This window comes from Rhinolophus hipposideros (assembly GCF_964194185.1).
Source record: "Rhinolophus hipposideros genome assembly, chromosome: 3".
Taxonomy (NCBI): domain Eukaryota; kingdom Metazoa; phylum Chordata; class Mammalia; order Chiroptera; family Rhinolophidae; genus Rhinolophus; species Rhinolophus hipposideros.
This window is the reverse complement of record NC_138049.1, coordinates 49831521-49856455: the sequence shown is the minus strand read 5'-3', so window position 1 is coordinate 49856455 and position 24935 is coordinate 49831521. Positions and strand designations below refer to the sequence as shown.

The 24935-nt window shown below is 41.5% G+C and overlaps 1 protein-coding gene across 1 annotated transcript in view; it reads right to left on the bottom strand.

Moving 5' to 3' along the window:
• The window catches only part of PREP (prolyl endopeptidase), a 111398-nt gene that overhangs the window by 30987 nt on the left and 55476 nt on the right, over nucleotides 1-24935 (bottom strand). Inside the window, exons 8-10 of the mRNA XM_081035067.1 lie at nucleotides 21575-21766; nucleotides 17238-17435; nucleotides 11383-11486 (exon numbers count right to left, since the gene is read on the bottom strand). Of these exons, the coding sequence (XP_080891193.1) occupies nucleotides 11383-11486; nucleotides 17238-17435; nucleotides 21575-21766 (494 nt within the window). The remainder of the gene's footprint in view (nucleotides 1-11382; nucleotides 11487-17237; nucleotides 17436-21574; nucleotides 21767-24935) is intronic.

Below are 24935 nucleotides of genomic sequence, written 5' to 3'. Positions count from 1 at the left end.
TCTCACCTGGTCTTCTGCTACAGAGGTCTATCAGCTCCCTGGGTGTCCACACTTGCCCCTTCAATCTATACTCCACACAATGGTAGATGGTGTCTTAAATCAGAACATGTCACTTATTAATATAACACCCTGCAATGACTCCCACCACACTTGGGATCCTTAACAAACCCCTCACGTGGCCACAAGGCCCTGCCCTTCCCACGGCCATCACCCATTTCCCTCTCACTCACCATGCCCCAGACGTCTCGCAGGTCCTTTCTGAGGCCAAGTGCTTCGTTCTCAGGGCCTTAACGCCAACATTCTGGTTCTTTCCCCCTCATTTTCACATGATCACTTCCCTCATAACCTTTAAATTTCCACTGAAATGAAAACTCCAGGGGACTTTTGTTGACCACTCGATCCACACTGGGCCTCTCTGTCATTCTTGGCGACAGTCCTTTGCCTCATTCGCAGTCCTCCCCCAACTTTATTTTTCATGTTTATTTTCTGTTCACTTGTCTTTGCTTGTATATCCCAAATGGCAAAGATCACATGTCTCTAGGTCACTGCTACATTCCTAGTTTTTGGCACAATGCTTAGCATGGAGTAAATTTTTAACCGACACACAGACTGGATGAAGGAAGTGGTTTTTCCCCATCTCACCTCTACCCGACAATGCTGACAGAAATTTCTTAAGGCAGGAGAGGAGAAGACCCACGGGCAGTGGTACATGGACTTGAAGGAAGCCTAACAGTCTGGAGAGGTGAACAGAGGCAGCGCCAGCAATGCCCCTAACACTCCTTTGTCCTTTCTATCGCTGAGGAGTCTGAGCAATGGTGCAAAGTCGGCACTTCCAACAGAGCACGTCTGCAGATTCTCAAACAACACATTAGCCACCGTTTAGAGCACTCATGTTCTTCTCTAATGTTTTCCAAATATTTAAATTAGCTACATGCACATTACACTTCGGCGTTAAGCTAGATATGTCCTATGCAAAACGTGGAAAACGTCAGGGCCCAGATGTAGGCAGCACATAACATGATTTTTACTTGCACCCTAAATGGTTTTCTCTTCGAGATTCAATTTTAGAATTGCCCATTACCTTAACTGGAATCAAAGAACATACTCTCTGTTTATGCATATTAACATTTATATCTACATATATACACACACATACGTATGTACAAACAAATGCAGCTGGAGGCAGGGAGGACACAAGACATCATCCATTACTAAACTCAGCCGAACCGACCAACAGATGATTTTAAATGCACACGAATTAACATGGGCTGTATTTATCAATGCAGCCTGAGTAGATGATTTACATTTCTTTCGAGACATTAACCAAGGTAAATGATGAGGCTTTCTCTAGGCTGTTAAAAAAACTCACAATGTCTTATGTAAATTTCTACACGAAGACCCAGAACTACTGACACCTCAGGGTACTCAACTGTTGAATTGCGACGGTCCAATCAGAGATGCGGGCACGGCTTCTAAGGGTGGCAGCACCATACTTAGGAGCTTCGCAGAATCTCAGAACCGTGCTATGTGGCAGTTATGCCACCGTGTGACTTGGGAACAACTTCCCTAACTTCCCTACGTAGGCTCTTCATCTAGAAAATGAAGATCGTGAGATAAGGATGGCTTTTCTCTGAAGAAATGAGATAATACAAACAGAGCAGTGGCACAGAGTCTGGCACACTGTTTGCCCACACTCGTGCTATATTTTCAAGTAACAACTGAATATCCCCTTTCCCTGTCTTTTGCTTATTCCCAAGGGGAATAAGAAGAGAAGCTTCTATGGAGGAGCTGAGACTTGGGTGAATACTGAAAAGTGTGTAGTTTCAGAAACTGGAGTATAGAAAAGGAGTCGTGCCAGGATAGAGCACGGAGGGAGGAGAGCCAGGCAGAGGTGAGTATGGTGGTCAAGGGCTTGGGTGGGAGGTGAGCCTGCGCGGGATGGCGCAGAGTAATTGGGGCGGGGATTCAGGGCAGTAAGGTGGCACTTTTGCAGGGATGGATGGAGGAAGGCATCAAGACGTGGGTAGAGGAGCTCGTACTCGACACAGACAATGACCAGGGACCTGTCTGTGCGTGTCTATTTAGTACCTTCAGGACACCTTCCAGTTCACAAGATTTACCATCATGTTTGTCCCTATTACAACATTTCAAATCTGCTTCTGATATACTTTGTCTTTGTGAACAGAGAAAAATCAAGTATACTCCTCTAAATCCAGATCAGGATACACTTGATCCCAATCAAAAAATGATATTTATAGAAATGGAAAAATTTCCCTCCCTTCTTCACAGACCATTGAAGTTAGGCCAGTAGTGGTGTTTCCTCCAGGGAGATAATGGAACATCGGCAGTGCTGGGTCTATTTTTACTCACCCCGACATCCATCGACCATCAGTGTAACTCCAGGCAAAGGGGAGAGCAGGGAAGACATTGTGTAGCAGGTGGAGAGCCTACACTAAGCGCCTATGGTCTCTTCTCACTTTTTGCCCTAAAAGAGTAGAGCAGGAAGCCAAAGAACACTGTCTAGGTAGCACCTGCAGAAGAGATAGGGGCTTAGGAGTGATACTATCACAGAAAAGCAGGGAAAAGATTACCCTCAACTCTCTCCTGCTGAGCCTTCTCAATGCAGAGAAACTCTAAACAATGATCAGATTCCCATTTCCACATACTCTCCTCATCCTATCCTTTGTCTAACGTCACTTATTAAAAGGGCAAAAATACACAGATCGACGCTGGAATGGATGTATGCCTCTAAGAGGAAGCAGTTAGCAAGGACGCCTGCTTTGGGCACAGAAGGTGCTTTCCGTGTTCAGTACACAAGAAGCAAAGCTCTTGCTTGGGCTAGAGCTTCCAAAACAAATCTGTGACTATTCTTCTGAATTTGAGTTAGAAGCCACCAGGTGCCAGTATTGGCATTAATGCCAACCTAAGTAGGATCGTCAAGTCCAGAAGAGATGAAATGATAAAAGCCACAACATAAATACTCACGTTTTATTTCAATTCTGAGCATACTTTAAATGGAATTTCAAGCTGCCACACAGTGACCAACATTTAATACTTAAATAAAGCTCCTCAGATTAAAATATAAATGTAGGGATATATATATATGTTTATGTATATGACATAAATAAGTGGGTAAGGCAATGAGAACCTCCATTAACACACAATAGAGATTAGAAGTGAACACTACAAAAAAATCAAAATACTCATAAACACTTAAAAATGAATTTATGGGCCCTTATTGTCTCCCCTTTCACACAGAGGGTATTTTTATTAATAAGTTCCACAGAAGTCTACAAAGTTAGCCATTAGATACTTACATGATGTACAAACATACTTTTAGAGGTAAGGGATCTTAGGATTTAGATGCCCTTTAATATAATTTGTTTATTTTAGAGGTGAAAAAAAAAAAAAACCCACAGGGGCAGCCGGATGGCTCAGTTGGTTAGAGCGCCTGCTCTCAACAACAAGGTTGCCAGTTAATTCCCACGTGGGATGGTGGGCTGCGCCCCCTGCAACTAAGATTGAAAACGGCCACTGGACTTGGAGCTGATGGGCCCTGGAAGGACACACTGTTCCCCAATGTCCCCCAATTAGGAAAAAAAACCCCACAAAAAATAAACCTCAAAACCAAAACAAACAACTGAGCTATAGAAAACACAAATAACTTATCCTGATAACAAAATGTGCATGATGAGCAAAGCGATGGAGTTCTACGTTCCTGTTTTGGCTCTGAATTAAAACACATCGATTGAGTTTTTAATTTCCTTTAATTTCCCTCTCAGTTCATCTGTAAAATGAGAAGACTCAACTAGATGAACCCTAATGTATATGCAACTGGAAAGCATGCAACTTTGTCCAGAGCCCAAAACCATAGAAGCAGAAAGATACACACTCAAAGCAACAAAGCAGCTATGGAATTAGGGACCTGACCACCTCCTGGAAGGATGATTCACACCGTGCTTCCATTCCAAAGAGGAGGCCTTTCAAGGATGGCCTGTGTCCCCATCCTTTGCAGGTAAGTGCAGGAGGGTGGTAGGGAGTTGGTTATCCCAGGCATGAAGAAGATTCTAGCACAGAATTAAACACCTGAAGAGCCATCTGACACTAGCATATTTAGCTTCCTCACCATGCCAGAAAGAATCCGTTAGAGTTCATCTTGATTTTAATGCTCAAAATAGCCTTACATACCCTTGCATCACACTTCTGCTAAAGTCAAGACAAGAGTTCAGGAACAATGTACACTCATGTTCTAGAAGCAGTATTAAATGTCTTTATGCACGGGAGAAGAGCCTTTTTAAAAAGATGATTCTCTCTTCATAGTGTGTTATTTCTGCTGTCCACAATTATATTTGAAAATTCAACTTTGTTGGAGTCTTTGTTTTTCCAACCCAGACCCTCAGACTTAGGTACCTGGCCACCAGGTGGCGTTTATGAGTTCCTTGGTCTCAGGGTCCACACCAAAAAGTTTTTGCTAAGTAAGGCCTGTTTTGTGTTGTGTGGCAGATTGCTATTAGGTTGGCGCAAACGTAATTGCGGTTTAAAAGGTTAAAAATAACTGCAAAAACCGCAATTATGTTTGAACCAACCTAATAGTTGTCTCCCAAGATCCATTCCCTCTGTTTCCAGCTTTTAGCTGGGTACATTTTTTCCTGGGCATAAAACTACACCTATAAACCTCCATGTACTAGGTGAGGCCACGTGAGTACGTTTTTGCCAAAAAGATAAAAGCAGACATAATATATGTCATCCTCTCATGAACATCCTTATAAGACAGCTGCCAATCACCTCCACGCCAACCCATCCCCTCTTCTTCCCTATTGCTGCCTTCCCACTGGCTGGAAAGTGGATGTAACACGGCTGGAACCCCAGCAGCCTTCTAGCACCATGAGGTAGTACTCAGAACAGAAGCCATGTGTGATGAAGCCGCAAGAGAGAAGCAGCTTGGGTTCCTTACACCTTGGACACCAAGTCCTCCAGACTCCCCCTATGCTTTTAAGTGAGAGGAAAATAAATGTCTCTCTCCTTTAAGCTGGTTATTTTGACTCTTCCCCTACTGCTCACAGCTGAATCTAATCTGAGTAACACACCTCGAGATTCAGATTCATTTTTAAAAACAGAATTATTAAAATGGCAAAAGGTAAGTACCATCATCACATATACTATTCATAGATGATACTACACTACTGTTCAATCATTTTTAATAAGAAGGAAGTGACTCTCTACTTTAAAAAAAATTGGATAATGAAATATAGCACTTTTTTTCTCAACATGGTTTTCTAGCAAAGAGCTGGAGCTGGTTGTTAGCTGTAAATAAGCTGAAATCTACCCACTTCAGTATCAGCAAAGCCCCTCAACCAGCATCTTTCATGGATCTCAAAGGCCATGATTCTAAGACCAATATAAACAAAGTTTAAACCTATACACTTAGTATCATCTGTAGAAATCTAAATATTAAAATCTTCGTATATACTCCAATGAGTATAGTTGTCACCCATGGTACTGAGTTTATGTAGAGCCTGATCTCTGACAGTTATGGCTTCTAACACAACATTTTAAAAGCACAATAAACCTGGACGGCCTTCTAGAAGTCAATCTAATCATTCAAATCAAATCAACATCTGTCCCACTCTAACAGCTTGGCAGAGCAAGCTGAGCAAATCCCCGTGATGCTGAGTCCCTGCCAAGTCTCCCAGGAGGGTCACCTAATAGGGCTTCTTTCCCTGGCACGAGTTCAGATGCTTTCTGGTTTCTCCACCTCACTGCAGACCCCCTTCATAGTGTAAGTAGGACCACTGCCTCAGCAAAGTTCAGACACTCAGAGGCAGGTGAGCACAGCTCGGGTCAGCCTGGAGCTTTCATCCGCCTTGCCATAGGAAGCCCACAGAAATCTCCCCAGGCCTATCTTTATGGGGATGGATTGCTCAATTCTCAAGGCCACCTTGTGATTTTTACTGCAAATACGTTATATTCTCAGGTTGCTGCAAAGTAATGTCCTTTTCTAAAACATGGAAGATTTATTCACAGTGATATGGAGACTGCAGCAACTGTAGACTTGGGCCCCATAACTCATTTCTCTATTGTAAGATAGCAAGAAAGCAAAGACTCTTATCTTTTATAGTCAAATTATAACAGCTGATATCTAAAGGGAAAGAGACATAAACATATATACTCTGAATATAAATATTATGCCTTCAATCTAGAATGCTTCCTTGACAAAGAGAATTTTAAAGATGAACAGGAATCTGTTTACGCAAAAGTGTGTCACCATGAAGCATAATATAAAAAATAACACAAATACTTAGGCAATAAATCATCAAGAACAACTGATTGCACTTAAAGCAGTTTTCTAATTACATGCAAGCAGTGACCCCTCAAAAAGTTCCCCCATTCACTGTTCACTAACATGTTGTGAAGATTTATAACCTATACATATTGGTGAGAACATAGTGCTATAGAAAACATTGTCAGTAGTTCAACAGGCAGCTCACGAAGGAGGTGGGGGAGTCAATATTTAAAAACTGTATGTGCCATACATGTGCTCAGCACAGAAGTTAATGTGTATTAAAACACTAATGTTCTAAGAACATGTTCTCTGAATGGCAAAGCCGGTATGCTAGCAACCATAAATTAGGTACCACCAACATTAGAAAGATCTAGACTAAATTAAAGAGAAAAAATTCCTACTCCTTCTACCCCAAGGCATCTTGGTAAACCCAAAGAATCATCTAATTTTAACATTTCTGTTCAGATCACCAGCAAACCACCTACCACCTTTTGGATGGTCTTGATGTTTCCTGTGTATTATTAAACCTCAGGTAAACCTCAGGAAAGTAAAGTTCTTATAAAGTACAAAAGAACAGGAATCCATGTTAAATACTTATAATTCTTACTATTTTTGTACTATATTAAGTTTGTTTTGCCCTATAAAATTGAACCTTTCCTCTGATTCACTGTCTTTTATAAAATGTGGAAACTGTTGTTAATGGAGTTTATTCTCAGTTCACTGTTCTTTTTCACGTCAATAAATGGTGCCTCTCATTTTGGGAGGAGAATAGCCAATCTCTCAGCTGGCTGAACAAAAATGAGATACCGAGGAACCAAAACGAGCATTTTTGCTACACCACATTCCTTTGTCACGCCACATTCAACCACAGTGCAAACACTACTCCACCCACAGACTGTAAGTGCCAAAGGCGAACCCAAAGCACAGGATACTGAGGGCATGATTCCTTTCTCCAGAAATTTACGGTGAAATTATGAAATTACATTGCTACGAAAAGGCAGAGGCAGTCTCTGAATGAAGAGTGGTGGTAAAATTGTGGAGGAGTCTCAGTGGAGAAATGGCAGCTAAGAAAGCACCCATCCCTCGGAGCCCCGCCCAGCTCCCACCTCTGCTGTGAAGGCTCCCTCCCTGATCTCTGTTGTCTCTGTCCCCTGCTGGTCTGACACCACAGTACAGATTGAAGCCTGCACCTTTCCCTCCATCGCTGTGCTAACATCCTGGGGGCGTCTGATCTTCCAGATCTGTAGGTCTCAACTTTCCAGTCTGACAATAAATTTCCCAAATATACTTATATAAATTAATATAAATTGCCTACGCCTGGAATTTCTCTATATTCAAATAATACAACCCGGTGTTAAATGTCATGTCATAAATATTTGTTGACAGACTAAATTTGACTAACATTTTTTATTACTTAACTTTTGTTTAAAATGAAACATATCACCGATTATAAACATAGACAGATTTTGCTGGTAAAATACTATTACCAATCCTGCTTAATAAATCAAACTTCTGATGTCCAGTATTTCAACTTCTATTTAAAGATGTGGGCACAGAGATTCTAATCAAAATTATGTGGTCATGTTATTTCACAATAAAAGAAGGAAAGAAAAAAGATTTGTCCATTGCAGATCTGATAAACATATCTAAAACTAAATTTTTAATGTATCCCAGACTGGAAGAAAAATAAAGTTTTCCAGAATCTGATTGTCAAAATTATATTTCTGATACAGATCAATTTTGTACCCACAGCTACAGTCAGGAATAGATAAAGGCTATATAGATAGTAGCTTTCTTCTATGTCTGTCAGCAAAACATGACAACATATCCTTCACCCTCTGACCCCCTTCAAAAAGCTCTGGGTGCTGGATGAATGCAGATCACACAAAGAACAGCCCACTGCAGCTTATTGAGCCATGTGTGATGTTGACGACCCCCCACCCCACCCCCACCCTCGGCTTGGTCTGTCTTACCAATTACCACCATTAACCGCACCAACCAACCATGCAGGGTAATGAGTGCTGCGGTATTTACTTCACAACAACAATGGTACTTCACAGACCATTCAGAACGAACGACAAATACTCCGGGGATCTTCTTTTCAAATTATATATGGAATAAATATAAACACCAGGATCAAGTGGCATCACACGTGGCATTACCCTAAAGTGACCGGAAATAAAAAGAGAGTATCTTTTTTTCAAAACGCTGTGGTTTCTCTTACACACCATCAGGATGTTTTCCATTTGCACACAAATCCCTCTCGAGGGCCCGCTTTTACAATGGGAGGTCACTGTCGGCAGCACCCCTGAACGCCTAGTCAAAATGTGAGCACATCTGCCACGTTCACTCTGTGTCCAAGCTCTGCTGCACACACCGGAATCTCAGGCACAGCAAAACGGATGTTGAGTGATGCAGTCCATGGTGCTGTGACATCACAGTCATTTCAAAGGCATCTTTACACAAGAAAAGAGTCTATTTTAATAACTCAGTGCAATATGTATGATGTATAATCAATAGAAACAAAATCTACGGGAATTTTCCAGAGGCTACACTCTGCCCACAGCAACATCTCCATTTTTCAAAAACATGGAAATGAGGAGTAGTACATTTAGGGTCTGTGTTCTGTCCAGTTACCATCTCTTTCAATTTTTACCATGAATCTCCCCCCGGCCTCGCCCCCCTACTGTAGCAGTACAAATAAAAGGTCTTAAGTCCTTGCGTAGCTCAATGTCAGGGAAGTTTTCACTGCGAAGTGGAGAGTCAGGCACAAAAGAATTCAGTGAGTTTTCCAACGACACAGGCAACAAGCAGCACCCAAACATGCTTCCTCCCCAGTTTAATCTGGAAATTTCTGGCAGCTCTGTACAGAGAGAGATTCCTACTCCACACAAGCACTTGCTCAGCTGTCAAGGTGTATCTTTTCACTTATAAATGAAAACAATACACATTACGTGGTAACTGGCTTCTTTGTGTATCACCTATAAAGAATACTACTATCATCAGAATAGAAAAACCCAGCCACCTGGTGGGACAGGTAGCTCCAACCGTCCTCACTGAGAAGGAAGTTACTTCCTTGTAAGTTGCCTCCCTGACAGCTGCCATTATCACAGGTGCCCCTCCCTTCCCCAAACGCCAAAGGTAATTGTACACTTGGGAACTAACTGAGGAAAGATGGAAAAGAGAATGCTTTATTTTTGTTTGTTTTTTAAATACAGACCTGAGGGGCTGTGTAGTAGAAATAAGGAGAAGACAGGTGTCTCTTACGGGCAGCTCTGCCCAATTCCAAGACAACGGCTCACTCTTGAGGTCAGAAGAGGGGATGGTCAGTGTGCTTGGGCATCCCTGACATTACTGATGAGACACACGCACAAGCACACGCACACACATGCACACACTCAAATCCAGCCCTGGGGACACCCAGACAAGGATTAGAAGTCGGCCCCGAGGAGGCCAAATGCTACCGTTGATAGGGACAAATTTTCCATATATGGAGAAAAGGGAAGACAGCAAAGGATGACAGCCTAAAAGTGATTTTAAAGCCTAACACAGGACTAGGGTGAATAATGACCCATGTAAGCACCAGACAGAAGCTACTGGCCCTACCGGATATCTATCCAGGCAATGGCTCACCTTGAAAATGAGAGCAGAAACTAGCCAAAACAGAAATAGAAGACTAAAGTCTGTTATATTCATTACTAATATTGACTGAAAAAGAAAACTAATTACATTCTATATGCCAGACACTTAAAATACATCAACTCATATAATCCTACAGGAATCCTGCAAAATAGACACTACCTATATATCTATATTTTACAGCTGAAAAAACTGTGGCAGAAAGGTCAAATGACTCGCTCAGTGTCACCCAACACAGATATGCAGACTTCAGGCCTGACAGAGTTTCATGATAAAAGCCCTGCGTGTCTACTGAGAATGTTCTGATCTTATAAATACTATTTATACTGACCAAGGATCAACCAACTTTTTCTTAGAGGGCTAAATACTAAGTATTTTAGGCTTTGTGGGCTGCAGTCTTTGTTGCACCCACCCAGCTAAAATGCTAAAGCAGCCACACTCTGTAAACAGATGGGTATGGATGTTCTCCAACAAAACCAGAGGCCAGTTTGCCAACTGCCGATACAGAACAGGGGCTGGCAAACTGCAGAGCTGGGCCAGATCCAGCCCACCAGTGGGTTTTATAAACAAAGCTTTATTTTTTTATGACGGAGATCTAGCCCATCATCTAGACTATTTCTAGACAGTGAAGAGGAATCCACCATGCTAAAATAATGCCCTCGTTTCACAGAAACATTCTCAGGAGCATGTGCTCTTTGTTCTAACGTGCCTTCACAAACAACGTTCTGACTCCTAAAGTCCTAATCCGTGCTCCCTGTGGTCCAGCCCTGGGGTGGGAGAGTCCTGATAATCATCTGGTGCCTGACAGGTGACCTCTCACTGTAAAGGGACAGAGACATTCTGCATTATCAATCAGCAAGTGACTCAGTTTCCAGGAGACTCAGTAACTCTGGGGAACTGAAAAAATAAAAGCGGAGATTCTTAACCTGAGATCATTCTTCACCTGGTGACCAGAGACTGAGCTTGTGGTGCCATGACCATTCATTCATTCATTCATTCTAATATTTTATGGAGTGCCCACTCTGTGCCAGGCAGAAATCTGTATGAACTTCAGACTGAAAAGACTAACTCATAACTCACCGCACTTGAGTAAATACATGATGTAGAACACATCTAGTAGGAATTTATGACACCACAAGACCTGAGCTAGAATACAATCCACTTTCGAGCGAACAGATTAACACAAACTGTGTTGCTTTGCTAGCTACTGCAGTAAGGTCCCCCAGACAAGGGACTGTGTCTTCCTGTTAAGAGTTGCAGCTATGGGAGCAGAACCTGTAAGCTCTGGGAGGCAGGGACCGTACCTGGCTCAATGCCCAGAAACAGCAAGAGCTTCAAAAATACCTGTCGTCGCGATTACTGTGGATTACCTCCACGGCTCCTGAAAGGCTGAGGTATGACTGGTCCTAACAGTCAGATTTTGTAACTCAACGTTATCAAGATCAAACGCTCCTCCATACCTGAACTGTTTGGTAATCGGAAGCATCAATTCCTTTCACAGTCACCTCTCGGAAGACTCTTGGCTCCAGTTCCTCTTTGGTAAGATCACAGTGATAAATGATGCCTAGAAGGAAATAGAAGTCTTCGTTTAGTCCACAAATGTACTGGATAGAAGGGGGACAAGAATCACAAAGCACAATCAGATGCCATGAGTTGAAAAAGAGGAGGGTTATAGAGGATGAGAAAAGGTAAAAAACCTAACTGGAAACTTACAGGTCTTTCCCACGCCAGGTCACATAAGAGTACAGGTAAAAAAATACGGGAAACTGCATGTAGGGCCATTTTATCTAAGAGCTGATTCAGACGGAAAACGCAAATGATTTGCTCCGTCAAAAGCCAATCAGGGGTCTCTTGATGGCAACTATGGAGCTCCTGCTCCCTGACACTCACAGGTGGATAGTAATCAGGGGACCAAGATGATCGGGTAGCCGTTACAGAATTGCTTTCTAAATTTGGATATTGTGCACAACCCAAATTGACGAATATGAACCAAGAATTCCAGCTTATTTAACCACTAATTAAAATTCCATTTCCTGGATTGAATGCTACTACACGCTAACATTTAAGAACTAAATCAAGGAAACAATAAGTAAGACAATTCCTACTGTTTGAAAACAACAACACTGCCGTTGTTTATGAAACAGAATTAGTCATCCAGAGCGGGTGGTATGGAAACAGCCCTCCCACGTAATACTTCAAACATACGCTGTCAAGTATATGAAAATCGATTTAGTGATCCCAGTACTTGCTGGAAAACCAGAAACCAAACTGTACTCCCACAGGACACATTCAGATTGATTCATCTTGTATTAAAATAGCGTATTTCTTTCTTATGAACTCCTCTGCACTCGTATGTCTTTTACTAACAGCTGAGAAACAACACTGTGCCCCAAACCAGCAGACAGTAGTCCATTTAGATTCCTTAATAGCATGACTGCTAATCCCCACAAATGTTATCTCAATTCTCTTGCTTAGAGACAAATAATCAGAGGAATGTGAAAAAAGTGGGTATGTAAAGAGAAACCAAAAGAATTTTGCAAAAGATGACCCACGTAGATACTATTTTGTCTAATTATGGGTTGGGTTTTAAGGGTGTATATTAACAGTGACAATGGGAAGATATGTAACATGATGAAGTATCGGCACTCTTAGTTTCATACTTGGATATTTGTTAAAATAGATCTTTGCATATAAATTACATCCAAACTACACTCGGGACATACACTGCCTACTCTATTTGTCTAGATGGATGTAATCCTGAGGGCAAAGACTATCTTCAGATATAGGTGAATTTTTGAAAAGCTTCTACATCTGTACCTGCTCCCCTTCCTCAAAATACCAAAACATCTCAATCCTTGAAGAAAAAGAAAAAAAAACAAACAACGATAAAAAGGAGACTGCGGACCAAGCCTGTGACATCTGAGCACCTGACTCACCCTGGCATTACTGCTACCTCTGCTACAGTGATTGACAAAGGACCTGGGAGTCAGGATTCCAAGCTTTGACAGTTACTAGGTCAGTGAGCTTTACACAAGTCACCAAAGGATTAGAATGTGCAAGACAATGAACAGGAAACATACTCTAAATGGCCATTTATCTAGAAAAGATTGAGACAGCAAATGCTCTAACAGCATAATGAAATAAGTACACAGTAAGGGCTGGCTACTGTTTAAAGAACGGGCAGCAAGTGTCTGACCTCTACTCTTCTGTCTTGTGCAGAAGTGGCACCTTGGAGGAGGGTGGGTTAAACCTGAAGATACCAGTGCTTAATGTATTTGATCAATACTATCTACGTACAGATCCATCTGGGTGAGCCCAGGTCAGCCCACTGCACATTCACGTGGTAATTTGAATCCTTATAACCTGCTTTGTGTCCTGTCGTATTTGGCTCAGTAAGTACAAGGCAGGCGGAGTTTGGAGAAAACATCCAAGGATCATGAAACAAAGGGGACTGGCTAGATGATCTCTAGGAAATCAGTTACAAGGCTCAAGGGTGAAAGAGAGAATTGGATTAAGGATTATGGGAGTCCCTTAAAGCCAGAGGAGGTATCTGGACTTGAGAAGATGGATCTCCTGATGAAAACAGAGCTTTAATAAGGCTATGCTCACAATAGGGAAGAGGCAGGGATGATCAGCTGAGATATTCTTGCTATAATCCAATACAAATGTAAGGAGATACAAGAAATGGGAGTTAGGAGGAAGGGGCAACTCTAGGAGAAACTATGAATCAGAGGGATGTGAAAAATTGGGTATGTAAAGAGAAACCAAAAAAATTTTGCAAAAGATGACCCATGTAGATACTATTTTGTTTTATTATGGGTTGGGTTTTAAGGTTTTTAAAAGGAAAAAAACAAACAAAAACTACTGTGTTTCCCCCAAAATAAGACTGAGCCTGACCATCAACTCTAATGCATCTTTTGGAGCAAAAATTAATATAAGACCCGGTCTTATTTTAACATAATATAAGACCCGGTATAATATAAGACTGGGTCTTATATTAATTTTTGTTCCAAAAGATGCATTAGAACTGATGGTCTGGCTAAGTCTTATTTTCGGGGAAACACGGTAAAACGAGTCTCTTCAAAATTTTTTACACTTCTTGGTATTTACCCAAAGGAGTTGAAAACTTATTTATGTTCCCACAAAAATCTGCACATAGCTGTTTATAGCAGCTTTATTCATGATTGCCAAAACTTGGAAACAACCAGGATGTCCTTCAATGGGTGAACATGTAAATAAACTATGCAACATCCAGACTCAACAGGATATTAGTCAATGCTAAAAAGAAATAAGCTATCAAACCATGAAAAGACATGAAGCAATCTTAAATGCATATTACTAAGTGAAATAAGCCAATGTGAAAAGGCTACATACTGTATTATTCCAACTATATGACATTCTGGAAAAGGCAAAACTGTAGAGACAGTACAAAGATAAGTGGTTGCCAGAGGCTGGGAGATGGGGAAGGGATACAAAAGCAGAGCACAGAGGATTTTTCAGGGAAGTGAAAAAGTTCTGTAGGATACTATGATGATAGACGTGTCATTAGACATTCGCCCAAACCCACAAATGTACAACACAAAGAGTGAATTGTAGGGTAAATTATGGACTTTGCGTGATTATGATGTGTCAATGTAGGTTCATCATTTATAACAAATGTAACACCCTGAGGAGGGTTGCTGATAATGGGGGAGGCTGGGCATGTTTGGGGGCAGAGGGTATATGGGAGATCTCTGTACCTTGCCCTTAATTTTGCTGTAACTAAATCTGCTTTAAAAAATAGTCTTACTTTTTTTTTTTTTTTTTTTTGCCTTTCCCAAACAGTCTAGTAAAGATTCTTTGATTTCTCATCACTGTTTTCCAGAGCCACGCGCCTGAGACTGCTGTATTGGATTATTACAACATGCAAGTCTGTCTGGAGTTAACCTCAGACAACCCTCCGAGGTTCCATGAATACAGAATTAATCAGCTCAACCAGTAAGTGGTTTGAGCCACAGGGAATAAGAATGTCATCCTCCAAATTGCCCTGGCTGCCTGTTTTCTCCCATGTGTGACTTAAGGTACTAAAGTCCTAAATAGCTTGGGCTCAGGACACATCTTCACTCTGTACCTCCATGGGGACCAGAGTCAGCTGCTGTGCATGCCCCTGCCAGATGGATCACATGGCCACAGCAGCTGGAGCTGTAGTTATTTTGGCCCTGGGGCTTTACTTATAATTTAGTATCTCCGTTATTTACTGCAGTACTGGACAGCTAACCTTCAGAGACCAGGGCAAGAGCCTTTAAGCTGATCTGTATGTATATAGGCACACACTGACAATTCTTGTTTTCAAGAGATCTAGTTTAATTATCTGATGACCAATTTGAACCAAATGGCCTAAACTTGGAAGCCCCGTTTTCTGGTTTTATATATCAAATTGCATTAAGGAGAGAAAAGAAAAAGATGGGGGCAAAATGAGTAAGAAAAAAGAACAAAACATTAAAAAGATGGAGGCAAAATGAATAAGAAAAAGGAGGAGAACAAAACGTGAAAAAGATGGAGGCAACATGAATAAGAAAAAGGAGGAGAACAAAGCATTACAATAACAACTTAAAGCTTGTTCAGAAGCTGCCTGGCAGTACAGAACTAAGAACACACTTCTCTTTTCAAACTTCACAGCCCCAGTCAAGGATAATATTTCACTGCTTGGCACAGAACCCACCATTTTACACTGGGACAATGAGTCCTTTCTTCCCCAGGTAATCATGAGCTTGTTCCTGAAATAAATGACCACATGGGGTCACTGAAGGAGATTTACAGGTCTTTGGTGACTCGGGCTTTTATTAAGAGCAGGTGAGTCACCTCATCCTCTGTTCTTCTCATTGCTCTTTCTCCATTTCACTTGTTTAAGCTATGAGATTTTCCAGTGTAAAATTTCTAGAACCAGCGTACGTTGAGCAAATAAACTGGGACCCTAGAGCAGTGGGTTGAGAATGGCTATTGAGAGGACACTGGTTTTTCTTGGTTCCTGTCCACTGGCTGCCACTGTACCCCAGTCCCCGGGGGAGGAGGGGTTAGGCGCAGGACACCCTGATGTGGGCCTCCTGACCTGTCGCTCCCTGACTCTTGGCCCGGGTTTGCACATCCCTGTGGGCACTTCTCCCAGGCCGCTGGGTCCTCTAAGAGGCACATGGGATAATAAACATGCTAGGTTTTCCAAGTATACCATGAAACCTACTTACAGAACATCACTCTTTTGGTTTTAATAACCCTGACAGCAACCTGTCATGACGATAAGGTTCCTTATAGATCGCCTGCCCTATGACTTGGAGGTGCAAAAAAAAAAAAAAAAGTGGATGAGACATCATTGTCATCTGGCGAAACCCCAGGAGAATGGAACCACTTCAGTACCTGCCCTATGCCGGCTTTATTTGCCAAGGACCTAACTATTGCAACAAAATTGAGCAGGACCAAAAGGGTTATGGAGGAGCATGAAAAACGAACAAAGAAAAGGGCAGACATTTTTTCAACCAAATTGATTTTAGGATGGGGTATGCTCGGTCAAATGCAAACTGGCAGTGAAGCCAGGCTCCTGGGACAAACCAGAGTATGTGTATGGCTTTGGCTGTAACAAAAGCAGTGCGGCCAAGTGGAGAAGCAAAAACAAACAAAAATAACAAAAATAACACACACACACACACACACACACACACACACAAGCAAAATGAGTGTGACCAACTTAAAAAAACAAGTTGAAAAGAGATCTATGTTTACGTTGGGGAAAATTAACCCATACCATGAAAAGTAAAACTACAATTTATAAGCATTTTTTTCTTTTTACTAGAACCAAATAAGTTTTTTTTTCTACTAGTATATAAGACTCTATTTTCAGAACTATATTTTAATTCAGTTTAACAACAGCAGAATTTATTGTCAGTTTTTCTAGAAAACAGTTTTTTAATGTCAGATGTGACCACAGACTTTTATCCTCAGCTTTTAGCTATCTGCACTGTGTATGTCCTGAATACAGACCAAAGGCTGAATCTAAGGTTATCCTTGTTCATACTAATTTTTTAAATCAACCCAGAGCAATAGATGGTCCTGTCCCGAGAACAGAGACTCAGGATATAAGATTAAAAAGAGTGTGGTTTTCAGGCATTCACATTTCCTTTTGTCCTGACTACCTGTTTTCCTGTTTTATTACCATTAAGCAATTTTGGCTGTAATACAGCATATGTGATTTTCAGTAACACAGCATTATAGTTCCATTTTCTCAAAGAAACCCAAACATCAGTCTGATTTTTAAACCGAACTACACTGGGAAAAAGACTCTCACCTGGAGATAAAAAGGAAGTAAACTGATAGAAGATTTCGGTGTCCTTCTTCTGACCGCTATACCCCACGATGCTGCCGACCTCGAGCGGGAAGGTCTTGAGGAGAGCACCAGTGGCCAGGTCGTGAAGCTGCAGAGTGTTCTTCACGTCGTGGAGGTAGCATAACACCAAAAAGTTAGACCGGACACAAGCAACCCATTCTGAAAAGATAAGGACAGACAAGGCCTCATGTAGTTTTTGAAAAGAAGTAAAAAGCATACTGAGGCCACTGAACCATAGTTCTGGAGTTATCCATTGTGCTGTGCAGCAATGAGACTTGCGAAGTGATTTGATAACTGATTGTAATCATTCATCTAGTCTCCAGCACATTCCTTTAATAAATGATTGTCATGGTCATGTCCAGAGGAAAACAAAATATTCTCCACTTTGGGCCAGGGGCTTTTGATGACCTAGATACTGTGTGTACTACAAATAACACCGCCTACTTATTTTGTGTCCCATATCATGCTACAGGAGATCTAAGAAGGAAAACATCAATAGCCAAATCACGATCCATTTCTGTCAGGGTTGTTTATTAGAGAAAAATGTATTAAGCCCTTGGTATGTGCCAGATACCCTGCATGGTGCTGGGAGACAAGCAGGAAGATAACGTCACTTCTGCTCTTAAGATACAATCATGTAAAAATAAAAGTAGTGACATGTAAACAAAGGTAAGTCAGTGGTTGGCTGGGAACCCAAAACAGTGAGAGCCTTTCCACAAGTGCTGACGCGTGTGGATATGGGGGTACCTGGGATGGAGTCAGTGGGGATGAGATGGCGTGAAGACAGGTGACTCAAGTAATGCAGGCCAGAGCTAAGAATAAGGAGAGAAAAGGATTATGAAGGAACGAATACACGCACAGCATCAAGGGAGGGAGGGAGGGAGAGAGAACAAGGGAGAGATCCATTTTCAAGAAGAAAAAAGTTCTTCCGTTAAGGGTTGGGTGCTGCTGGTGGTCTGAATGGGAATTCAGTGAGCTGGAAAACAGTGGAGTTTAGTTCTGACTTGACCGTTAATGAGGAGCTCATGTTTGAACCGTGGGTGACCTCAATAAAGACCATCTCAATGAAGGATGCAGAACAATGGAGGCCGTGGGGAGACCAGGAAGAACACGACTGCGATAAGCCAGTCAAATCACCTCAAGGCGGGAATGAAGTCAAGAAAAGAGATAAAAGGCATTTCCCAAGAAGAATCCCCAGCACTGCGGGGATATGGAAACAGAGACATGCTTTTCCTCAACAACCAGGGGTGCAACTTCAGTCACGGTGGTGCCACCTGACGGTGCTGAGTGGAAGTGAGCAAGGGGGTGGGGAAGGAGGAACAAAAGGGCAGGCGCAGAGCACACTCTGTTTCATTCCGGACAAGAGTAGCCCGAGGTACGGACAGGCCATCCACAGGAGAGATGCTGCCGTGAATGGAAGCGAGGATGGGGCTGCAGGTAACAGCTCAAACATGTGGAACAGACTTGTCTTTCCCGAGTTTCACAGTGGGGCATGTGGTGGTGGGGTCCTTCTCACCGCTTATTTTTATAACCCAAGAAACTAGTAGTTCACGCTAATAACACTGGGAGTTATCCACATGAGCAAGGCACATGCCAGAGGGAACACTGAGAGTCACCAGGGGCCTCTATCTTGTTGGCTTATTTAGGTCACCAAAGTCCAGTTCTCCTCAATAAGGAGATAAAGAACTCTTTTCTCTCTACTCTTACATCTAAACATCATTTGCTCCCTCTCCAATACATTTTTTTTCTTAAAAGTGCCTCAATCAAGCACTATATTTCATGGGGCCTTAATGTTTTAAAGGAAGTATTGGGGGAAAAACTGAAGTAAATGATTTCTGTCGAAGAAAATTCATCTGTGTCAACTGCGAGTATGTCAGAATTATAAAACGGACAAAGTGAATAAGAAAAGGACAAGGTGATTTATAGATTGTCATTAATAAAAGCTCTGACTTTACAGCTATACTTTATGACCCATCTCTACTTTTTATTCTCAATAGGGCATTCTGTGCTAATAATATATAGCAAATCCAACTGTGCCTCTCTTTAAATTGATGAGTTCTAGTGAATATTGAAGGCTTACCCTTTCCAGTCTAAAGAACTTATAATCTTTCAGAAGGAGGTTATAAAGATAGATCATACCCCTGAATCTCAGAGCATTGATTTGCATTTCATTAGCTCTACAAGTGAAATAGGATGTAACCTTAAGGCATAGACAAACCACTTTTTTGGGATTTTAAAACACAGAAAAGTCACATGCCTTGGAAAATAGTTAAACCTCTGATAGCTCACTATACAGTCACTGTTACAACCTGACTTGTACCTGAAAAACACCCAGGGCACCCCACATGAAGACTTATGTCACCCAAATCTCCCTTTCTTGCATCTGCCAATACATGAGGTCAATGCATGTGGCTCTTAGAAAACACTCACTAAATACCAGCTCTTACCACCCTGGGACAGGGAGGCATTCTATCTCAGTTTGGACAAAAGCCATCAGGCTACCAAAGTCACCATGAACCAGATTCCTCACTTGAAGATGTTAAAGGAAATGGCCAAAAACCTGTTCCTTGACTCATGGCTCTCGTGTCCAAATATAAATGAGGGTCACTGAGTGAATGGAAGGTTTTGAAGAGACAAGTGAAGGAATTTCCTTGGAAAGAGTCCCGTCATGCCAGCAGTCCCCAACAGGAAGAAACCCAGGCCGAGAGAGACAGAGCGCTGGTGCCTAATCCGAACCTGAGAAGTTAAAGGGACGATGACTGGCACAGAAGAAGGCAGGAGAAGGGCCTAAGTACTTTAGGGAAATGGGCTGCTGCCTACAAGGTGCAGATGTGGGTTCCGCCAGAAACAGCAGGCACGGGGTCAAAGTGTTGGGTCCTATCCCACAGAACTGTCCAGAGGGGTGTGAGATCTCAGTACAGGAGAGGGTGGAGGGGTGCGGCCAGATGTCCAGGGGCTGAGGAGAAGCTCAAGCAAAGACCCAGAGTAGTGCCTCCTCCAGGGCCAAGGAACTGCAGAAGCAAAGGCCCAGCAGGAGCGCACATAGGAAGCCCTCCCTGAGGGAGGCAGCCGTACCATCTGTCCACGAAGTAAGGCCAGGTTTAAATACCTGTCAGGCACAGGACACACTGCGTTGAGCCAGGAGATAGAGAGTCCCTTACTTTTCCAGGACCTGAACCTGGATCTGTCTGACTCCGTCCAACACTTGTGTTTTTAACTCACTGAAAACACAAGTAAGGGCTGCTTTATCTGAGACAGGGCCACCTTGCAGATCTCACAAGGAGTTCTTTTCCTAATTATGTACTTTATACCTTCCGATTTGGCGATGGCCGTGGCTTTTATCCCCACTGAACCAATCAGAAGCTTACCTCCAACACATATATTCTTCATTGGCTTGACGATACTGGACTCTCATTTTGTGTAAAAAACTGTAACAAAATTAGTCTTATTCTAAGCAAATCTAGCTTTCAGGCAATAAATAATTTATTTTATTTTATTTTTCTATTGGAGAATATTGGGGAAGACTGTGTTTCTCCGGGGCCCATCAGCTCCAAGTCGTTGTCCTTCAATCTAGTTGTGGAGGGTGCAACTCACTGGCCCATGTGCGAATCGAACCATCAACCCTGCTGTTAAGAGCTTGCACTCTAACCAACTGAGCCATCCAGCGCCCGGCAATAAATAACTTATAAAGCAGCATATCATTTTTGGAAAATCAGAGAAAACGAATACAAGGAAACTTAAAGTCACTCTGAAACATGACTGATAACAGAGGAGAGAGTCTCAAAAGGTTAATGCAGCTCAGTACAGCAAGTGCAATGGATTTCAATTAAATCTGACAACAGACTATTCTCTTTTCTAATAAGAGGACTGTAAACCCACCCCATGAGCTACAACAGGTGTAATACAAACAGCCAAAGGTTATTCAAAAAGCTGAAAGCTAAGATCCCAATGGTTTTAAAAAAGTAAATGTAAGTGACTATTATCATTCACTAACAATGCAAAGACAGCTGAAACGTGTTGTTTTTTAAAGGACTACCTCTGGCAGTCTGCACTCATACCTCCACAATGTCGACGAAAACCCTGCACAACACTGTTCTAACTGCAAAGATGTCATGTAGCAAATATTTGGTTGAGCTATTTAGACTCTTCATTCCTGGCGATTTAGAGGTTGAAGGTACTTTACTTTGGAACCAGTCACCAGAGAAGGAGAGGTACTAGTGTGCTGGCTGGGGAGTGTGAGTGTGCCGATGTTCTCGCCAGAAACAAAAGCCCAGTTTTCCAGCAGCATGCAGCCTTACCTAAGACGTCTTTCTCGTGCTCGGGAACAAGCACTTTCCATTTAGACTCCTCAGGATCCGTGAAGTCAATGTTGATCAGGCGATAGTTGGGAGAATGGCGATTTGTCTTGAATGTGAACACTGTCCCCTCGTTGGTCACGTAGTCATATTCTCCTTCGAAGTTGTCAATGAGTTTTACCCACTTCAGGATTCCTGGTGAGAGACCAAGCAGCCCTGTCACCAATCCAGTGTTTAAAACGGTGTGGTTTGTGCACAGGGAAAGGAGAGCAGGTCTTTTCTATCTACAGAACAAAAAGCAGACACACTATTTGGAAGATCTAAGGCCCGAGAAACAGCAAGGACAAATGCAGGTGAATGTTAAGGTTTTAAGAAAATGTGAACGAGTATTTTTCTGGAAAAACCTGGCAATGAAGGGGAATGCAGGGTCTCTCTTAAATCCTCTTCTACCTGAGCGTGTTCCCAGTCTGAGCACGTCTCTCTACCTCACATCATTCCAAGACTTCATTTCCCTCCAGGTCTATGGCAGTGGCCCTCAACTGGGATGATTCCACCACCCCAGGGGACATCTGGAAAGGTCTGAAGACATTTTTGGTTGTCACAACTTGGAAGGTGAGAGGAGGGCCACTACTAGCACCGGCTGGGTAGAGGCCAGAGAAGCAGCTGACCACGCTCCAGCGCACAGGACAGCCCCACAACAGAGAATCAGCCAGCCCTGCTCTGCAGCATCAGCTTTCCGCCTGATCTTCCCACTGCCACCCTTGATCTTTTCAGGACAACGTCTTAATATCCTAAACTGGTCCAGTTGGTGCCCTGCTTAAAAACTTCCCCCTTAGTCCATCCAAATTCCTTTGCATGGTGCCCATGGTCTTGCATGTTGCAGTCTTGCTCACGGAGTCAATCTCAGCTTCTTTCAACTGTTCTCTCACCCCTGTCCTCCTGTGGCACTGGCCTTTGTTAGGTTCCTTAAAACATGCTTCAGGACCTAGTGACTAGCTGTTTCCTCTGCCTGACCCACTCCCAAATGGCTGGGCACCTCTTATCCGTACCTGGATCATTTCTTCACAGCACTTCTCTCTAGATATGTACACATCTGCTTGTTTGCAATTTCTTTGTTATTCACTGTTTAATACTGAGCCCTTAAACAGAGTGGCAGGTGCTTCCAAGGTGCAAAATAAAATTGCTGTTAAATGAAAGAAGGGATACTTGCCAGGCCTTTAGTGCTAAGAACTAGTCTGGGGATGGTCATCACAAAAATAAATCTTAAATGTGGCTCACTGTCATCATTTAAATGGCTCACTAAATGCCACTTTTATTAATAATATTTAAAAAAAAAACACTGGGAAGACATCTGCTTCACAATGTATCAGATGTTTAGAGCACATCTCAAAAGCTTTATAAACAAAAAGTTCTATGACTTCCAAACTACTGAAAAGCAACGCCAGATCTTAGCTATTCTCCAATTAATCTCCTAGCTTCAATTTCACAGTGAGATTGCTACATTAATTTGGATAGTTCATTTATATTCCTTGACTGTTTCAAGGCAATTTTACATTCATTATCTCGTTCATCTCCATAGCATAGTGTCTTTATATAATTTGTTTACTTAAATTTATCAAGAAAAATATAATCCTAGGGTAGAAAGAGTTTTTTGGTCAGACATGACTGGATTAAAACCCAAGCTGCTCCACTATTCAGTTGTGTGACCTTGAGCAATCTCTTTATCCCCCTGTCTACGCCTCATTTTTTTCACAGTAAACAAGGAATAGTAAGTAAATTAAAAAATTATTAAAAGTGATTACTAATACCTACCCCACAACAAAAACTCAACAAACACTATTTTAAAATAAACAACTGGAACTAAAACTAAAAATAAGCAGTTTTAAAAAAAATCTATAGCTTTCCTACATGCTAGCAATAACCAGGTAGAAAAAAACAGGGGGAGGGCTCACTTATAATAGAAGCAAAATTAATAAAATGTTTAGGAATGCGTTTAACATGAAACATGGAATCTATATGAAGAAAGCTCTAAAGCTTTTCTAAGGAAACTTAAAAACAACAACAACCCAAACCTGAATAACTGGAAACTCATACGAACCATATCATATCCCTAGAGGGGAAGACTCAATATTTCATAGATGCAAATAATCCCAGAGGAAATCTACAAATTTAGCACAATTCCAATCAAAATACAAGTAATATTTTTAGGGAATTTGACATCATTCCAAAGTTCATCTGGAAGAAGAAGCACACAGGATAATCAATACTTTTTTGATAAAAGAATGAGAAGAAATTTCTTGTACTATGCTGCTCTGAACAAGCCCCCCTTCCTTCTGAAGGTAAACACCAGCCTGAATGTTATGATAATCACTTTCTTAATTTCCTTTGTTCTTGTTCAGCCTTAATGTGCATCCATAAACACTACCGCCCACTTTTGCCTTATTTTCGAACTTCATATAACGAGTATAGTAAACCCATACAACATGTGTTCTTTTCTGCCTGACTTCTTTCACTTGACATTATTTTTGTGAGATTTTCACCTTCTGGTTATTGTTAATTGAATTCTGGCTAAACCCTATTGTGCTCAAAGAACACACTCTCTATGGTTTTGATCTTCTAAATAAGTTCAGGAAAGTTTTATGGCCTAAATTTTTTTTTTCTTAAATGTCTTTTAAATGTTCCTGTATGTGACTGAAAAGAATGTGTACTTCACAGCCTTTGGGTGTGATACTCGTATGCTATGTATGTCTATGAAGTCATTTGTTAATCATATCGTTCAGATCTATATACTTACTAATTTGGGAGGCCATCATTTTTCTATCAGGCACAGAAAATGTCTGTTAAAATGTTCCTCTATGCCTGTAGACTTGTCTATTTTTACTTGTATTCCTGTTAGTTTTTGCTCTCTGTACTTTGAAATCATGCTGTTAGATACATACAAAATTAGAATTGTTTTATTTAAACATAACTGAATTTAACCTTTTATGATTATGAAATTTTATCTCCATTAATGATTTTTACTTTAAATTCTACTTTGATACTAAGAGAGCTACATCATTTTTATGGTAATACTTGGGCCAGTTGTCCTCTGCAAAATGGTTGGTCCAATTATGTCTTATCATTTCTGGAAATATTTGCTCTTTTCCATGTCTCTTAACCACACATAGGCTTTCCACCTGTTGGTGACCTACATTCTAGGTAATTTCCTTATATCTATATTCTATTTTCTTAGTTCTTTCTTTAGTGGTGTCTAATCTCTTCTTTAACCCAATAATTTTTTTTTCACTGTTAATATCCGTAACTTTATTTGCAGAAGTTCTACTTACTCCTCTTCCAAATCTGTTTGGTCATTCTTTATAGTATC